The sequence below is a fragment of the Camelina sativa genome, chromosome 6 (genome assembly GCF_000633955.1).
Source record: "Camelina sativa cultivar DH55 chromosome 6, Cs, whole genome shotgun sequence".
Lineage (NCBI taxonomy): Eukaryota > Viridiplantae > Streptophyta > Magnoliopsida > Brassicales > Brassicaceae > Camelina > Camelina sativa.
Genome location: NC_025690.1, coordinates 6467334 through 6481753, shown reverse-complemented (window position 1 = coordinate 6481753; position 14420 = coordinate 6467334). Strand labels below are relative to the sequence as shown.

At 39.2% G+C, this 14420-nt stretch overlaps 1 protein-coding gene across 1 annotated transcript; it reads right to left on the bottom strand.

The window, feature by feature from the left end:
- On the bottom strand, nt 6339-10136 carry LOC104698758. Its single transcript, XM_010414154.1, has 7 exons — nt 9321-10136; nt 8944-9222; nt 7829-8890; nt 7512-7735; nt 7101-7440; nt 6903-7027; nt 6339-6804 (listed from the first exon to the last, which is right to left on the bottom strand). Exons 1-7 carry the CDS (start codon nt 10134-10136, stop codon nt 6339-6341), a joined length of 3312 nt encoding a protein of 1103 aa, XP_010412456.1.

Below are 14420 nucleotides of genomic sequence, written 5' to 3'. Positions count from 1 at the left end.
AAAAAATATAGCAATATGTATCTTAAAATGTAGAAAATATATAATCATAACATATTTTATATAAATAAATAGAAAATTTGTTTTCTGATAACAAATAAATATATTTTACTTTGTTAAAGTGTTAACAACAAAAAAGAAGAGAAAAATAGAGAAAAGAAGGAGAGAAAGAGAAGTAAGTTGTTAGTAAGGGCAAAAATGTAAAAGGAAAGTGGACACATAAGCAAAAAACTTGGGAAAGTATATCATGAGTGGAAAGTGGGTTTTTGTGACAGAACTCACACCCAAAGTGGGTTTTCATGACATTCACCCTTAAATATTTATGTTGCATCTGCCTCACTTACCAAGACCGGTCCATCCAAAATGCTGGAACGAATCAAAAAAATATTGTGGCATTTTTTTTTTGGGACATATTGTGGCATTTTTCTATCTACTATTCAAAAAAATTTAAATGTTGGTTTAAACTTATGCTAAATAGTTTAAACAAATTTATGATTCTAAAAATATATCTATTATCATTAAAATGAATAATTTGGTGATTTTTAAAAACATAAAATAAATTTGATAGTCTTAAACGATTGTTTAGTACACTTGTTACATAAGCATAACTTCATATCCTAGACAACAGCCAAATCAACCCTCGTCAAGGTCTGTTTCTTATCTTCATATTTTTCTTTGTTTTTTGGGCAAAATCCTCATTTTTTTTAGATTTATTTCTCTTCTTCACTAAATTTTTAATTGGTAACACATTTTGGTTGGTTTTCTCAAAATCCAAAAGTTTTGGAATGATCCATGAAGACAAGCTTTGTCTGGGACTCCTTAACCTCCATACCTATGAGATTCATGTGAGGAAAGACCCACCTGCTATGTTACTAGGTTTAAACTTAGAAAAATCTTATCCCTTTATCCCTTTCAACCGCCATTAGTGTTTAAGTTTGGGTTAGTCCTTCTGCGACAATGCATTCACGGCTACAAGCTTTGTGTGGGACTTGTTGACCTCCATGGTCAATGGGCTTCCTGCAAAAGAGGACACACCTGCTCTATTACATCATTGCATTTACCATTTACGAGTCTCGGTCACTTCACCACCTGTTAGGAGAATCGCGCTAGAATCTGTAGCAATCCTTGATCAAAAGGTCTTGAACTTTCTCTTGTTGGCGAGAACCTTATCCCTCAGTTTCCTATTGTACCACTTTTATCAAAGTTCGGATGCATATTTTGCAAGAGCCATCATTGATGACTTGCTGATCAAGGAACTTGCGAAGCATGTCTTCAGAAGTACTTCCACCTCGGTCCCAACAGATCTTTCAAGTTTTGTTAGCTTCCTGAAACGACCCAACCCGTTTTTTTATTTTAAAATAATAATAATAATAAGAATAATTCAATAAACCAATATCACTAATAATCCAGCTACAACAAGGTAACACATTAAACCAGCCACCTAGCAATGCTCTAATAACTCATCTCTATCAACCTAACAGAAGTTAGACCACAATCAACAAGACACTAGAACATCCTCCTCTTCATCGTCTTGATTACATGATCACACTTTGCCTTTACCTGCACCACAACACATATGAGATACGTGAGTATTTTATAAACAATTAGTGAGACAATCATTCCATCTATTGGGCTATACACACAAGCAATTGAGATATCTTTTACCATCAATCAAAAATCAATAACCAAACCACAAACAAGACAATGGAATCGACCGACACCAACCCATGCATCGACCGACACCAACTGGGTACACATCGACCGATGAAAGGTCCACTTTCATCGACCGACACTCACAATGCATCGACCGACACATGCTGCCATTGCACGAAATCCTTAGTTTCATCGACCAATTCCTCCATATGACATCGACCGATGCTCCTAGGTCAAACCACGTCGTCCTCGCATTGCATAGACCGACACACAAAGTGCATCGACCGACGCACATGCCGAGCATCGTTTTTCCCTGAAGCTTCTCGCCAGATCTCCGTCCCTAAACCACCAAAAAAACACAAAATAAAGCCACAAAAAGCTTCCCAAAGCCTCATGCGAGTCAACAACATTCTAACAAGCCAAATAAACACATAAACAAGCAGATCAGAGAAAATCTCAAGCTTAGATAAGCCATGGTCATGCTCTCACCTTTGCAAAGAAGATTCTGAACCGCAAACAAGAAGATCTACACTCCTAGGAAGCTCCTAAAACGTTCCCAGCTACAGATCTCTACAAAAACAGCCTCAAAACACCAAGAACTCTCAAGAACACTCAGAAACTTCCTTCTCTCTTTCTTTTTCTCCAGAAACGGCCAAACTCGACCAAACCCTCGAGTTTCCGCTTTTATAAGCGATTCCAGTGCTTTCCTAACTCCAAAACGCAACGTTTAACTTAAACTCATTCACGAAAACCGATCCTTGCATCGACTGATGCATCCTCTAAACCGGGATTCTAGTTCGTGGATGTTACACCTCCCAAAGACTTATACCTCCTTGAAAAATTCATGAAACCAATATCTATCTATGCTTTGTAACTTTTTAAGCTCTGTTTTGTATGAATTCACCTTTTTGAGAAAAAAAAACATGACATATAGAAATTCAAATTAATGAATAAAAATATCAATTATTGTATTTTAATATCCTATAAAATTATAAAAATGTAAATGATGCATATAAAAAATTTGAAAACTTTATAAAAATTTTAGCTATTTAAATGACATTTAATAGAGTATTTTATTTCATTATAATTTAAAAAATACTGCAACATAACAATTATTTTATAAATATGAGCTCTAGGAAAAAATTGAAAATTTTAAAGCATACATTATTAATTATATCAGCATATAAATATATATATATAATTACTATTTTATGATATTATTGGGACCATATTTACATGAGAATTTCTAACAAATTATTATATTGTAGAATTTTGTTATTTTTATCCTGTTCCTACTCAAAATCGGCAAAAATATTAATTTATAGAAGTTTTATTGTATTAATACTTTAGAAGTAAATGATTGATAAATGCTGTGAAAGCATAGAAGAAGAGAGTATATGATAGCATATGCAATTTCTAAATGCCCTCTCATATGTGCTCTTAATAAATGTTGATAGGATGATATATATATAAAAATAAAAATGCTCCTTCATATGCTCTTTCAATCAAATCCTAAGAAACAATATATTGTGGTGGAGGAGACATGCATAAGATCTAGATATTTTATTAAGATTGAATCAATATGTTCAATTATATCTTACTTTGTTTTTCTACTAAAATTGGTTATTTCTCTTCTCTTACCTACCAGTTAGACTTCTAAGGATAAAATCTAACAACGTTTTCAATCATTGATTCATCTTGCAAGTCCCATGTATTTGACTTGACAAAGACCTTTTTAATAGTTACTTAAGTTAAAATGTACATTAATTACTTATCCGTATAAATAGATTGTTTTACATATAAAAAATATCATTTTTTCGGTTAAAAATTATATTGTTGACAAAAAAAAAAAAAAAAANCAAAAGACATTTTCTATCCATAACACTAGAAACGACAGAAAGAATAGAAAATAAAAAAAAGGACACCAGAAACGACAGAAGAAAACGATTTGCAAAATTAGTCATGTGTTGTACAGTACATGTGGTGCTTTGAATATCGAATACAATGTCAATCTGCTTCTTCTTAGTTACCAATTTAAATGCAAATAAAACACGAAAATATATTATATGTATATATAATTACATTGTTATAACATAAAAAAAATTATTTAGTATATTCTATTGGATAATTTAATTTCTACTATACCAAATTTTATATGAGAACAAATATACAATTTTTGTAATATAAAACAAATAGACAATTTGTTTGAAACGGAATAGATCCACCGAACTGACAAAGTTATTCTTTCAAAAAGGTCGGATGGACACTTGTGTTTGAATCAAGATTACCACAGAGCATATAGTACGTAGATGATTCGGCCATGTATCGAAGGATTTGTTTTAGTTAGAAAACATGTCTTATCCCTAGCATTTTCCATCACTCTAGTAAGAAAACTTCAATGTGATTTGTTGAGGAGTTATGTTTTACGCGAGAAGGTGTTATAAACCCTAATCTGACGTTTCTGGTTATACGGGATGCGGTCTTTGGAATGAGTTCGGAGTTTTCTGAATGTCTGATTTTAATAGTTTAGTATTAGGTATGCCATTTCCGGCGGTGAAGTAATCATGCTATCTTGGACATCGGTGCCAATCATTACGTACTCGAATGTTTGTTTGACATCGTATGAGCCAGATGCATGCATGCCGACGTGCATGATTCGATACCTATAAAGTTAATGCTTTGTCGCGTCCACCTGTTAGGTTTTATATAATACCATTTCAAACATTTAGTTTACACATAATTAAAAAAAAATAAAAAATTGATAGATACTTCAATGAATTTTTTTAATATAAATTTTTACATTAGAATTGGACACCCAAGGGCTGACACGTGTAGTAGGGGATCGACTATAACACTCCAAAAAAATTAATCGCTAAGGGCAAAAACTATTCAATTCGTGTGATCGTACATATATCACTACAATAAACCAATTCTCTTTTATTGACAATTTGCAGCATATTGTATATTATATAAACATTCACACAAACTTATAATGATCACTACACTACATAAGATTTTTCATATATGTTGTTTTAATTTCGTTGCCGACAAATTTAAAGATCAGGCCGTGTAACTTGTAGCTGGGCGAGTTAGAAGACGTTGGAGAATTTTTTGAAAGTCAAGCTTCACAATTTTTGTTCTTTTACTGTTATATCTCTATATATGTATGCGAGACACAAAATTTAATAATCACACTAATTTATGATGAGAGTATTTTCAAAAATACCCCATTTTATATGTCCACTTTTAAAAATATTCTTTCATATTGACCATTTTTAAACCTATTTATTTTTATTTACAAAATGACCAAATTTCTCTTTTTTTGAGTAACAGCAAGAATATATCGCCAAAAATAATGTTTTTCCGCCAAAATCTGTAAATTTTTCCCGCTGAAATTTTGAAATTTATACCTTATAAAAACTTTGTAAACGTTTTAAAAAACTTTTTAAAAACCTTATAAAAAATTTGTAAACGCTTTTACAATAATGGTTTTTTAAATTTTTTTATAAGGTTATTAAGGCATTTACAAAGTTTTTAAAAAATTTTATAATGTTTTTATAAGGTTTTTAATTTGTTTAAAACCTTATAAAAGCTTTGTAAATTTGTTCTAGCGGACAATTTTTTGGCGGAAATTTTTTTTTGAAAATTTTTGGCACGAAAATTTTGTTTTTTATTTTATTGATTAAAATATTTTTCATGTAAGGTTAAAATTGTCATTAAAAAGTAAAGCATGCGAAAATGAAAATAGCCAAAAAAGAGGATATTTTTGAAAAGAAATATATCAAAAAGGGTTTTCCTAACAAATTCTCTTCATAATTTCATAATGCCCAAAATTGTATTTATTTTTTAGGATTAACATTACATTTTTTCCTTGAAACTATCACATCCTATTAGATAAAACCCAAACTTCGATCATGTTTCAAATATCTCTGGAAAAATAGCTCTCAACTTAGATCTCCCTCTTATCAAAAATTGTTATCTTTGTTTTGCTATGAAGTACTGGGAAATTAGATTTCTTTCAAATCGCCTATGTTTCCAATGTTTTGCCTATGTTTTTTCTCAAAGAAAGATAAGTAAATGTGAATTTTCTTGTAGGACAATTTGTAAATTTCATGAGATCTCCTTTTGTAAGCTGTCAGCCAAATCTCCTACGATTTTAAAATATCTGAGATCAACTATAATATATATATATGTATATATATATATATATTTGTATTGATTTTATATATAGGCTCTTATGAATTTATTTATTTATTTTAGTTTATATTGAGATCAACTTGCATTTTTAAACTGCCGTGATGCACTGACGCACATAATAAACTAACTTAGTGGCGCAGCGTAACCGATAGAAAACCTTATGCTCGTTGATTCTTGTGAATGATCGAACAAAGGGGTTGTTTTGATGTCGTTGATTCAAAGAATATCAACGAGAGACGAATTTGTAGATCGTTGATTCAAGAGAATACCCGATAAACAAGAGAAAGATAAGCTTAAAGCTCTGAAATATTATTCAATCAAGAGATGTCCTCTTCAATAAGATTGAGAGGCTACTTATACAAAACAAGAAACCCTAAGTTAAACCGTCTTATAGCTTTTAAAGAAACAAACGTAAAGCCCAAGTAAAGAGAACCATAAAACCAAAGCCCAACATGTTTAAAAAAGAAAAGGAAAGGTAAAGACACGCTGCATCAGGTCCCTCTGGGTTTGAAAAGATTCGTCTCTGAATCTGGATCCTTGTTGTCACCCCGAAATTTAGACAGAAACTTGACATTGAATACGTTGGATGTCTTCATATGCGATGGCAAGAGCAAACGATAAGCATTGTCATTGATACGCTCGAGAACTTCAACAGGACCAATATTTCGTGAACGAAGCTGATTGTATTCAAGAGCAGGCATCCGGTCTCGAATTAGCACCACCCACACCTTATCACCCGGTTGAAAAACTAGCTCCCACCTTTTAGCATCCGCCTTGTCTTTGTAATGCCGAGCCGACAACTCAAGCTGATTACAAGCTTGTTGATGTGTCTCCTTCAATGCGTCAACAAAATCCACAACACGACCATGAAAGCGACGCAGGTCAGGCACTGCCAACAACTCCAAAGGACCTCGTGGAAGCAAACTATACACAACCTCAAAAGGACTGAAACCGGAACTGTGGTTAGTCGTATGGTTATGCGCAAATTCTGCCTGACACAAACGTGATTCCCACGTCCGTAGGTTGTCACCTTACGAGACTTCGCAACATATTACCCAAAGCACAATTGGTCACTTCCGTTTGACCATATGTTTGAGGATGATAAGCGGTACTCATGTCCAGACTCGTATGAAGCAGTTTCCAAAGTGACCTCCAAAAATGGCTTAAAAATCTCGTATCCCTATCAGAGACAATAGACGTAGGAAGCTCATGCAAACGATAAATATCCTGAAAAAAAGCTGTGCTACTCGCACCACATCCGTCGTCTTCTTGCAAGACACAAAATGAGCCATTTTCGAAAAACGATCAACAACCACAAAGATTGAATCGTTTTCCTTCTGTGTCCGTGGAATTCCAAGGATGAAATCCATACTCACATCTGTCCAAGGTTTTGTAGGAATAGGAAGAGGAAGATATAAAACAGCATTGGACGTTGTACCTTTGGCCAATTGACAAGCACGACAACGTTCAACACATCTCTCCACATTCCGTCTTAGTGAAGGCCAATAATAAGAAGCAGAAACCAATTGTAACGTTCTATCACGTCCGACATGACCCTCCGAATGCAGTTCTTCAATCATCTTAAGTCGCAAACTACAATCGGGAACACAAATTGCACCCCTCGAAAAAGGAACCCATCAGTGAGAGTAAAATCAGTACGTGACCCGTTGGTTACGTCTGCCAAGATGGAACTAAAGAAAGGGTCAGTCACATAAAGCTCTGTGAAGGAAGCAAAACCCGGCACAACAACATGCATTGTCGTCAACAAAGTGTGACGGCGACTTAAAGCATTTGCGACGTGATTCAATTTTCCGGCTTTCTGACGTATGGAGAATGTAAACTGTTGCAAATAAGAAATCCATGATGCATGACGTGCAGAGACTTTGACCTGACAGTCAAGGTGCTTAAGAGCATCATGATCCGTAAACAACACAAACTCTCGATGCACAAGATAATGCCGCCAATGTTATATTGCTTGAACCACAACATAGAATTCAACATCGTAGGTACTATAGCGACTCCGGGCTCCCGACAGTTTCTCACTAAAATAAGCCACTGGACGAGACTGTTGGCTAAGAACCGCACCAATACCAAGTTTCGAAGCATCACAGTGGAGTTCAAAGGGTAGTTCAAAGTCCGGAAGGACCAAAATAGGTGCAGATGTTAACTTATGCTTCACTAAATCAAAGGCGTCTTGAGCTTCTACCGACCAAACAAACTTGCCGTCTCTCATACAATCCGTCAAAGGAGCCATAATAGAACTAAAATGAGGAACAAAACGTCTATAAAACGACGCCAAGCCATGAAAACTATGCACCTTTGTAACATTCTTTGGCACCGGCCAAGATTTAATGGTCTCGACCTTGCTCACGTCCATGGAGAGACCATTCGACGAAACTACATAACCAAGGAACAACACACTAGTGACTCCCAACTCACACTTTTGTCTTGCCACAAAATAACTTTCTTGACGAAGATGATCTTGATGAGCTGTTACCGACGAGCTAAAAATCAATATGTCGTCAAAGTATACAACCACAGACTTACCAATAAAAGGACGCAATGCTTGATTCATCACCCGCATAAAAGTACTTGGTGCATTAGAGAGACCAAAGGGCATTACCAACCATTCAAATAGTCCTTCCCGCGTCTTAAAAGCCATTTTCCACTCATCACCAGGACGAATACGAATTTGATGGTAACCACTCTTTAAATCTAGCTTCAAAAAAATTGTAGCAGTCCCAATTTGATCCAGAAAATCATCTAGTCGTGGAATAGGGAACCGATAACGAATGGTTATCTTGTTGATAGCACGACTGTCTATGCACATTCGCCATGAACCGTCCTTCTTAGGAATAAGGAGTGCAGGGACCGCGCACGGACTTAAACTCTCACGCACATGCCCTTTAGCGACAAGATCTTCAACCTGTCTTCGTAGCTCTTCATGCTCCTGCGGGCTCATTCGGTAATGTGGTCTGTTAGGGAGATCTGCTCCAGGAGAGAAATCAATCTGATATTGTAAATCTCGTAGAGGAGGAAGCCCCTGAGGAAGTTCAGATGGAAGACATCCGAAAATTCCTGTAACAAATCTTCTACCCATGGTGCTAACGGTGTGACAATGCTCGGAGTACTGCCAGCCGACAGTAACACGACCGCAAAACCCGTGTCCTTGAACTCTTCCACAAACGCAGTTAAAGGAAAAAACAACACCTTATCCCCTAGCGAAACTACTACCTCTTTGCCGACACCATCTTTTCCCGGCGTACTAGCTGGTAACAAAGGCGGATCCGGGTTTGGTAACAACACAATGCGTCTGTTATCAAAGACAAAACTATAAACATTAGTCTTCCCGTTATGTGACACCTCATGATCGTACTGACAGGGACGCCCCAAAATAACATGTCCAACATCCATTGGCACAATGTCACAAAACAACTTATCCTTGTAGTACTTGCAAAATGGACAAAAGGGACCAAAGCCCGTTGGGAGATACGAATATCTATCCCTTTATTGAGCCACATGAGCTTGTATGGTATCGGGTGAACCTCTCGTTGCAGCCCTAACTTCTTTACCGCCTCCTCAGACACCACATTACGACTACTACCAGAGTCAACGAAAAAGCGACAAACCTTGCCTTTAATGGTGCAGGCCGATTGGAAAATGTTTGTACGTAGCCACGGATCCTCACACACCGTAGGTGCCAAGCAAACTCGTGCAACAAGTAAAGCTCCTCTGTCTCCCGTATGATGATCCTCTTCCAAGACGTCACCTTCGTCCCCCTGCTCGACACCTTCATCGTCCCATACGACTTCGTCCATCAACAAGCCACGACGAGTCTTCTGAGGACAAGCGGTCATGAGATGCCCCTGTTCACCACAAGTGAAACATCGCAAAGCATTAGGTCGTGTGGAACGGCACAGATTAGGAGCCTCCGGTGGTGCAGTGTTCGAGCTGCCTGCACCTTCCACTTCTTTTCCCAGAGGTTGGGTTTTCACATTATCTCCGTTGATACCTCCAAAGCTGCGAGTGCGACTGGCCGGATTCCAAGATGTATTCGCTTTGAACTGTTGTTCGAAAGCAACAACTCTTCGATGGGCTTCAGCAATGGTTGTAGGATCAAATTGATTCAACGAATTCTGGAGTTGAGGTCGCAAACCACCGATGAAACGAGAAACCAACTGAAGTTCACTATCAAAAACCTCATTCCTCGTGATTAGCAAGAAGAATTCATCTGCGTAGTCGTCGACTGTGCGAGAACCCTGTTTCAGATTTTGTAACCGATTGTACATGGTACGTTCATAATTCTGTGGAAGAAAAGAGGACTTGAGATGTTTCTGTAGCTTATACCACGACTCAATCTTCGACTTGACATTACGGGACCGTGTTGACTTCAACTGTGTCCACCATGATGCTGCTCTTCTTCGGAATTTGGTGGCCACCAAGGCGACTTTTCTTTCCTCTGGGACGTGTTGGACTCCATGATCTCATCCACAGCGGTGAGCCAATCTAACAGCTCATCCCCACAAATGCTCCCATGGAACTCTGATATATCGAGTTTAAAACCCGACTCCCACCTACTATCTTCACGCTCTCGTTCCCCTATTTTGCCGTGATGCCTCTGTTTTGGTTTGCGGTCACGAGCAAAAGGGTTACCGAGACTACCTTCCGAACTCTCATAATCCTCACCTTGTTGCTGAAACTGGTTTTGTAAAACCGTTTCCGCCAAAGCTCGCATGGATTGAGCGATTGTTGCTTGGATGTTTTCCTGCATCGACAATAGGGTTTGTCGAAGCTCTGCCCGTTCGTTGAAGGATTCGTCATCACGTCCTTCTTGTTTCTTTGAGTTGTGTGCGGGGGCCATGTTTGAAGAAGCTAACAACTGGATAAAGACCGTCTTTGGCTCTGATACCAAAAAATGGCGCAGCGTAACCGATAGAAAACCTTGTGCTTGTTGATTCTTGTGAATGACCGAACAAAGGGGTTGTCTTGATGTCGTTGATTCAAAGATTACCGACAAGAGACGAACTTGTAGATCGTTGATTCAAGAGAATAGCCGATAAACAAGAGAAAGATAAGCTTAAAGCTCTGAAATATTATTCAATCAAGAGATGCCCTCTTCAATAAGATTGAGAGGCTAATTATACAATACAGGAAACCTTAAGTTAAACCGGCTTAAAGCTTTTAAAGAAACAAATGTAAAGCCCAAGTAAAGAGAACCGTAAAACCTAAGCCCAACATGTTTAAGAAAGAAAAGGAAAGGTAAAGACACGCTGCATCACTTAGTTTTGTATTGGTAAAATGAATAACATGATGAAATATGCCAGGATTAAAGAATCAAACAATATTATAGCAGAAATATAGAGGAAGCTGCATTATAGAGATACATCTTATATACTAGAATTTTATTTGTCAACTCTTATGTACAAATAGTTAACTTCACAGTTTTAGATTTCAAATTTGATACATGTATATATATGTATATCTTGTCGTATAGATATCTACATCGTATATATTAGATATTATACTTTATAAATTATAGAGTTATATGTTGTACTTAATTAGTAGGACCAAATGCTATACAAAAACACCAACTAATTTTTCATATAAGTAAGAGTTAGTTTTGCACCCATTAAAGAACAAAATTGTACCCATTTCAATATTCAAGGTCTGAACCGTACATCCATATTAGGACATCTCGTCAATTGAATTAAACAACGATATTAACTTCAACACTGTTTGTTATTTCGTAGTTTCTAACCTAACTTTTTTTTTTCTTGGTTATCACATGCATAGAACCAAAGATATGTTTAAAAGAATAAGGGTAGAAAAATAAAATTTGAAACTAAAGCTATAACTAAACTACTCCTCAAAACGGGCTAATTAAGAGAGTCTTCGAAGTGTCAAATAGGACTAGAATCTACTATCTCATGCAACACTTTTTGCAATAGTTTTAGCAACTTTATTCGCTCATGCGACGAAGTGACAGTCCCAGAGAACAAAATCATTTAGTTTGATATCAATCTTTAGAATTATTAACTTCATCCATATGCAAGCTGCAGAAAGCTTCTACTATCAACAAAAATACATCGCAAAACATACTTCATATGAGAATCTACTCGTGGAAATGCTTCTCTAGTGTTGGATATGGGCTTTGCCCCATATGCCAACTCGGCCCAACAAAGACTCACCAGAGATAGAAGGAAATGGGCCAACCTCGGAGGACAATCTCGGGATTTCACACAGAAAACCCTAGAGTGTTCTAACTCTACATTCGCTTATAAATAGCTCGAGACATCTATTGGAGAAAGGATCCGGACCCGCATACAATACCTACAGAGCAACACTTTGCATCGAAAACTGCTATTGTCTTTCGTATAATTCATTCTTGTTTTCAGTTCGTCCCTTTAAGCTTGCTAGTTCGCTTGTGAACTAACAAGCTCTATCTCGACTCGTTTTAAGTGACGATCTCACGTTTTCCCCGATTAATAAAAGAACTTGCTTGCTCTTTCCCACAAAATCTTTATTTGTTTAAACTGTGTAATCCCCGGTACAAACAATTGGCGCCCACCGTGGGGCAAGAGTAAAGCGCTTCTTTTGACGAATCAAGACCGACGATCCTCACTTCCTCGAAGTTTCAAGACTCATGACGAACCCCAGCGAAAACCTCAACGAAGTAACGGAGCAGCCAACGGAACAGCGATGGGGGCGAACGAGAACACGAACAGTTCCCCCGCTGAGCTCCCTGCCGAACTCCTCGGAGAGCCCAACCGAAGGCTCCCTGCCGAGCCCAACCGAAGGCTCACTGCCGAGCACAATCTTTCCACCAGCGCCCGACGCGCCCTCTGAGCCTCTCGTAGCTGCACACGCTGAAGCCGGACCTGCTGCAGACCAGCTGGTCACCAACACAACCTCTACACCAGCGCCCGATACGCCATCAGAACCTCTTATTGCCACACATGCCCAACATCTCCAAACCATGGCTCTAGTTTTCACTGACGGTGCCGCCCTCTCAGCTCCCTTGCTTGCTGGACGCAGAAACAACTTCGAATATCTGATGTAGACTATCATCGACAGTCTCGTTAGCCAGGACATGCGAACAGCCGAGCGACTTGACACACTCGCTACAACATAAAAAAGCTTACCTTAATCAAATCAACTGACTCCAACAATAGAAGAACAAGCACCGAGACACCATCGACTTTGGGAGCGCTCAGAGTGCCCATTCTACCTCCAGTAACAGCCATGGGTGATGTAGTAGGCCTCTCGTTAGCCACAGAAAGATCCATGAAACCACCACTTTTCACCAAACTCAAGAATGTCGTCAAAATCACGATCGTCGGTCAAACCCTTGTTGCTGAAACCAAAACTCCACTCTTCCCTAATATCAATATCGATACCGTCGAAAGCATCACCATGAGAAGTGCCGACCTCATGAGAGGTGTCGCCAAGCTCGCGACAACCAAAGCCGACATCACCGCTCAGCTCCACATCCTCTCGATCGATCTCAAAGCTAGCCGGATCCAGATCGGCAGATTCTCGGTCGCTCCGCCCTCCGATTAACAAAGCATCACCACGGGCAGCCTCGCAAGAGATACTGATCTCACGAAATGTACCAATCTCACGAGAGGTGCCGATCTCACCAGCGTTCATGCCTTCACTCTCGAGCTCACCATCCCTTTGCCTATCTCACCTCCTGGTCGCAAAGCCGACCTTTACCTCGCTCCCAACCAAGCGAGAATCACACTCATTATACCGACCTCCCCTCTTGCTCCTATGAGCCATCTCCACCCAACGAACCTCGAGACCAACCTCGAGAGCGGTCGCCGCCCAAGTCGAGATTGGGGACGACCTCATGATGGCCATCCTCGCCAACCTCAACCTCTCGATCTTGTTCCAAGGAAGATCCGCATGCAGCCTGCGCCGACCCCCGTTGTAGAGTTCTCTCCCCCTCGTGGCCCTATGCCGACCTCAGATTTGTTTCTTATGATGCCGACCTCAAAGTCTGTGCGCGCGGGCTGAACCAGGGCGACCGCCAACCACCATCAGGTCATCTCGATCGACGGTCAACGGAATATCCTGCCGACCTACTATCGGCAAAGAAGCGACGAGCGGCGGCTAGGTTTTGTTCTTTGGAGAATATCCTGCTGACCTCTCTCGCTCATATCTCCCAATACGCCTCCAATATACTTGTATAGTCAACCTTGCCACCTCCAATTATGAGCCGACCTCGGAGTTCACCCTAACGGTTAGACAAGTACCGACATGGATTGGAGATATGCCACCCACACAGGGACGACCTCTAGGGCACCGTACAACGCCACACTGACCTCCATTGGCCGACCCCCTCACCCATAGTGTCGATTTCGCCAACTCTGACGCACAACCGCTCACCCTCAAAGCAAACTGCCGGTTTCATGAAGCAGGTGGCCGTCCCGGCCGAAGGACCGTGATCGGCCGGACGGGCTGAAAGATTAGCACCAATCGACGCAGCATTAAGACCCAAAACAGCTGAACGAGGACCAGGATCCTCGGCCGGGACGACATCCATAGGACTCCCACCAAAACCAATGTCG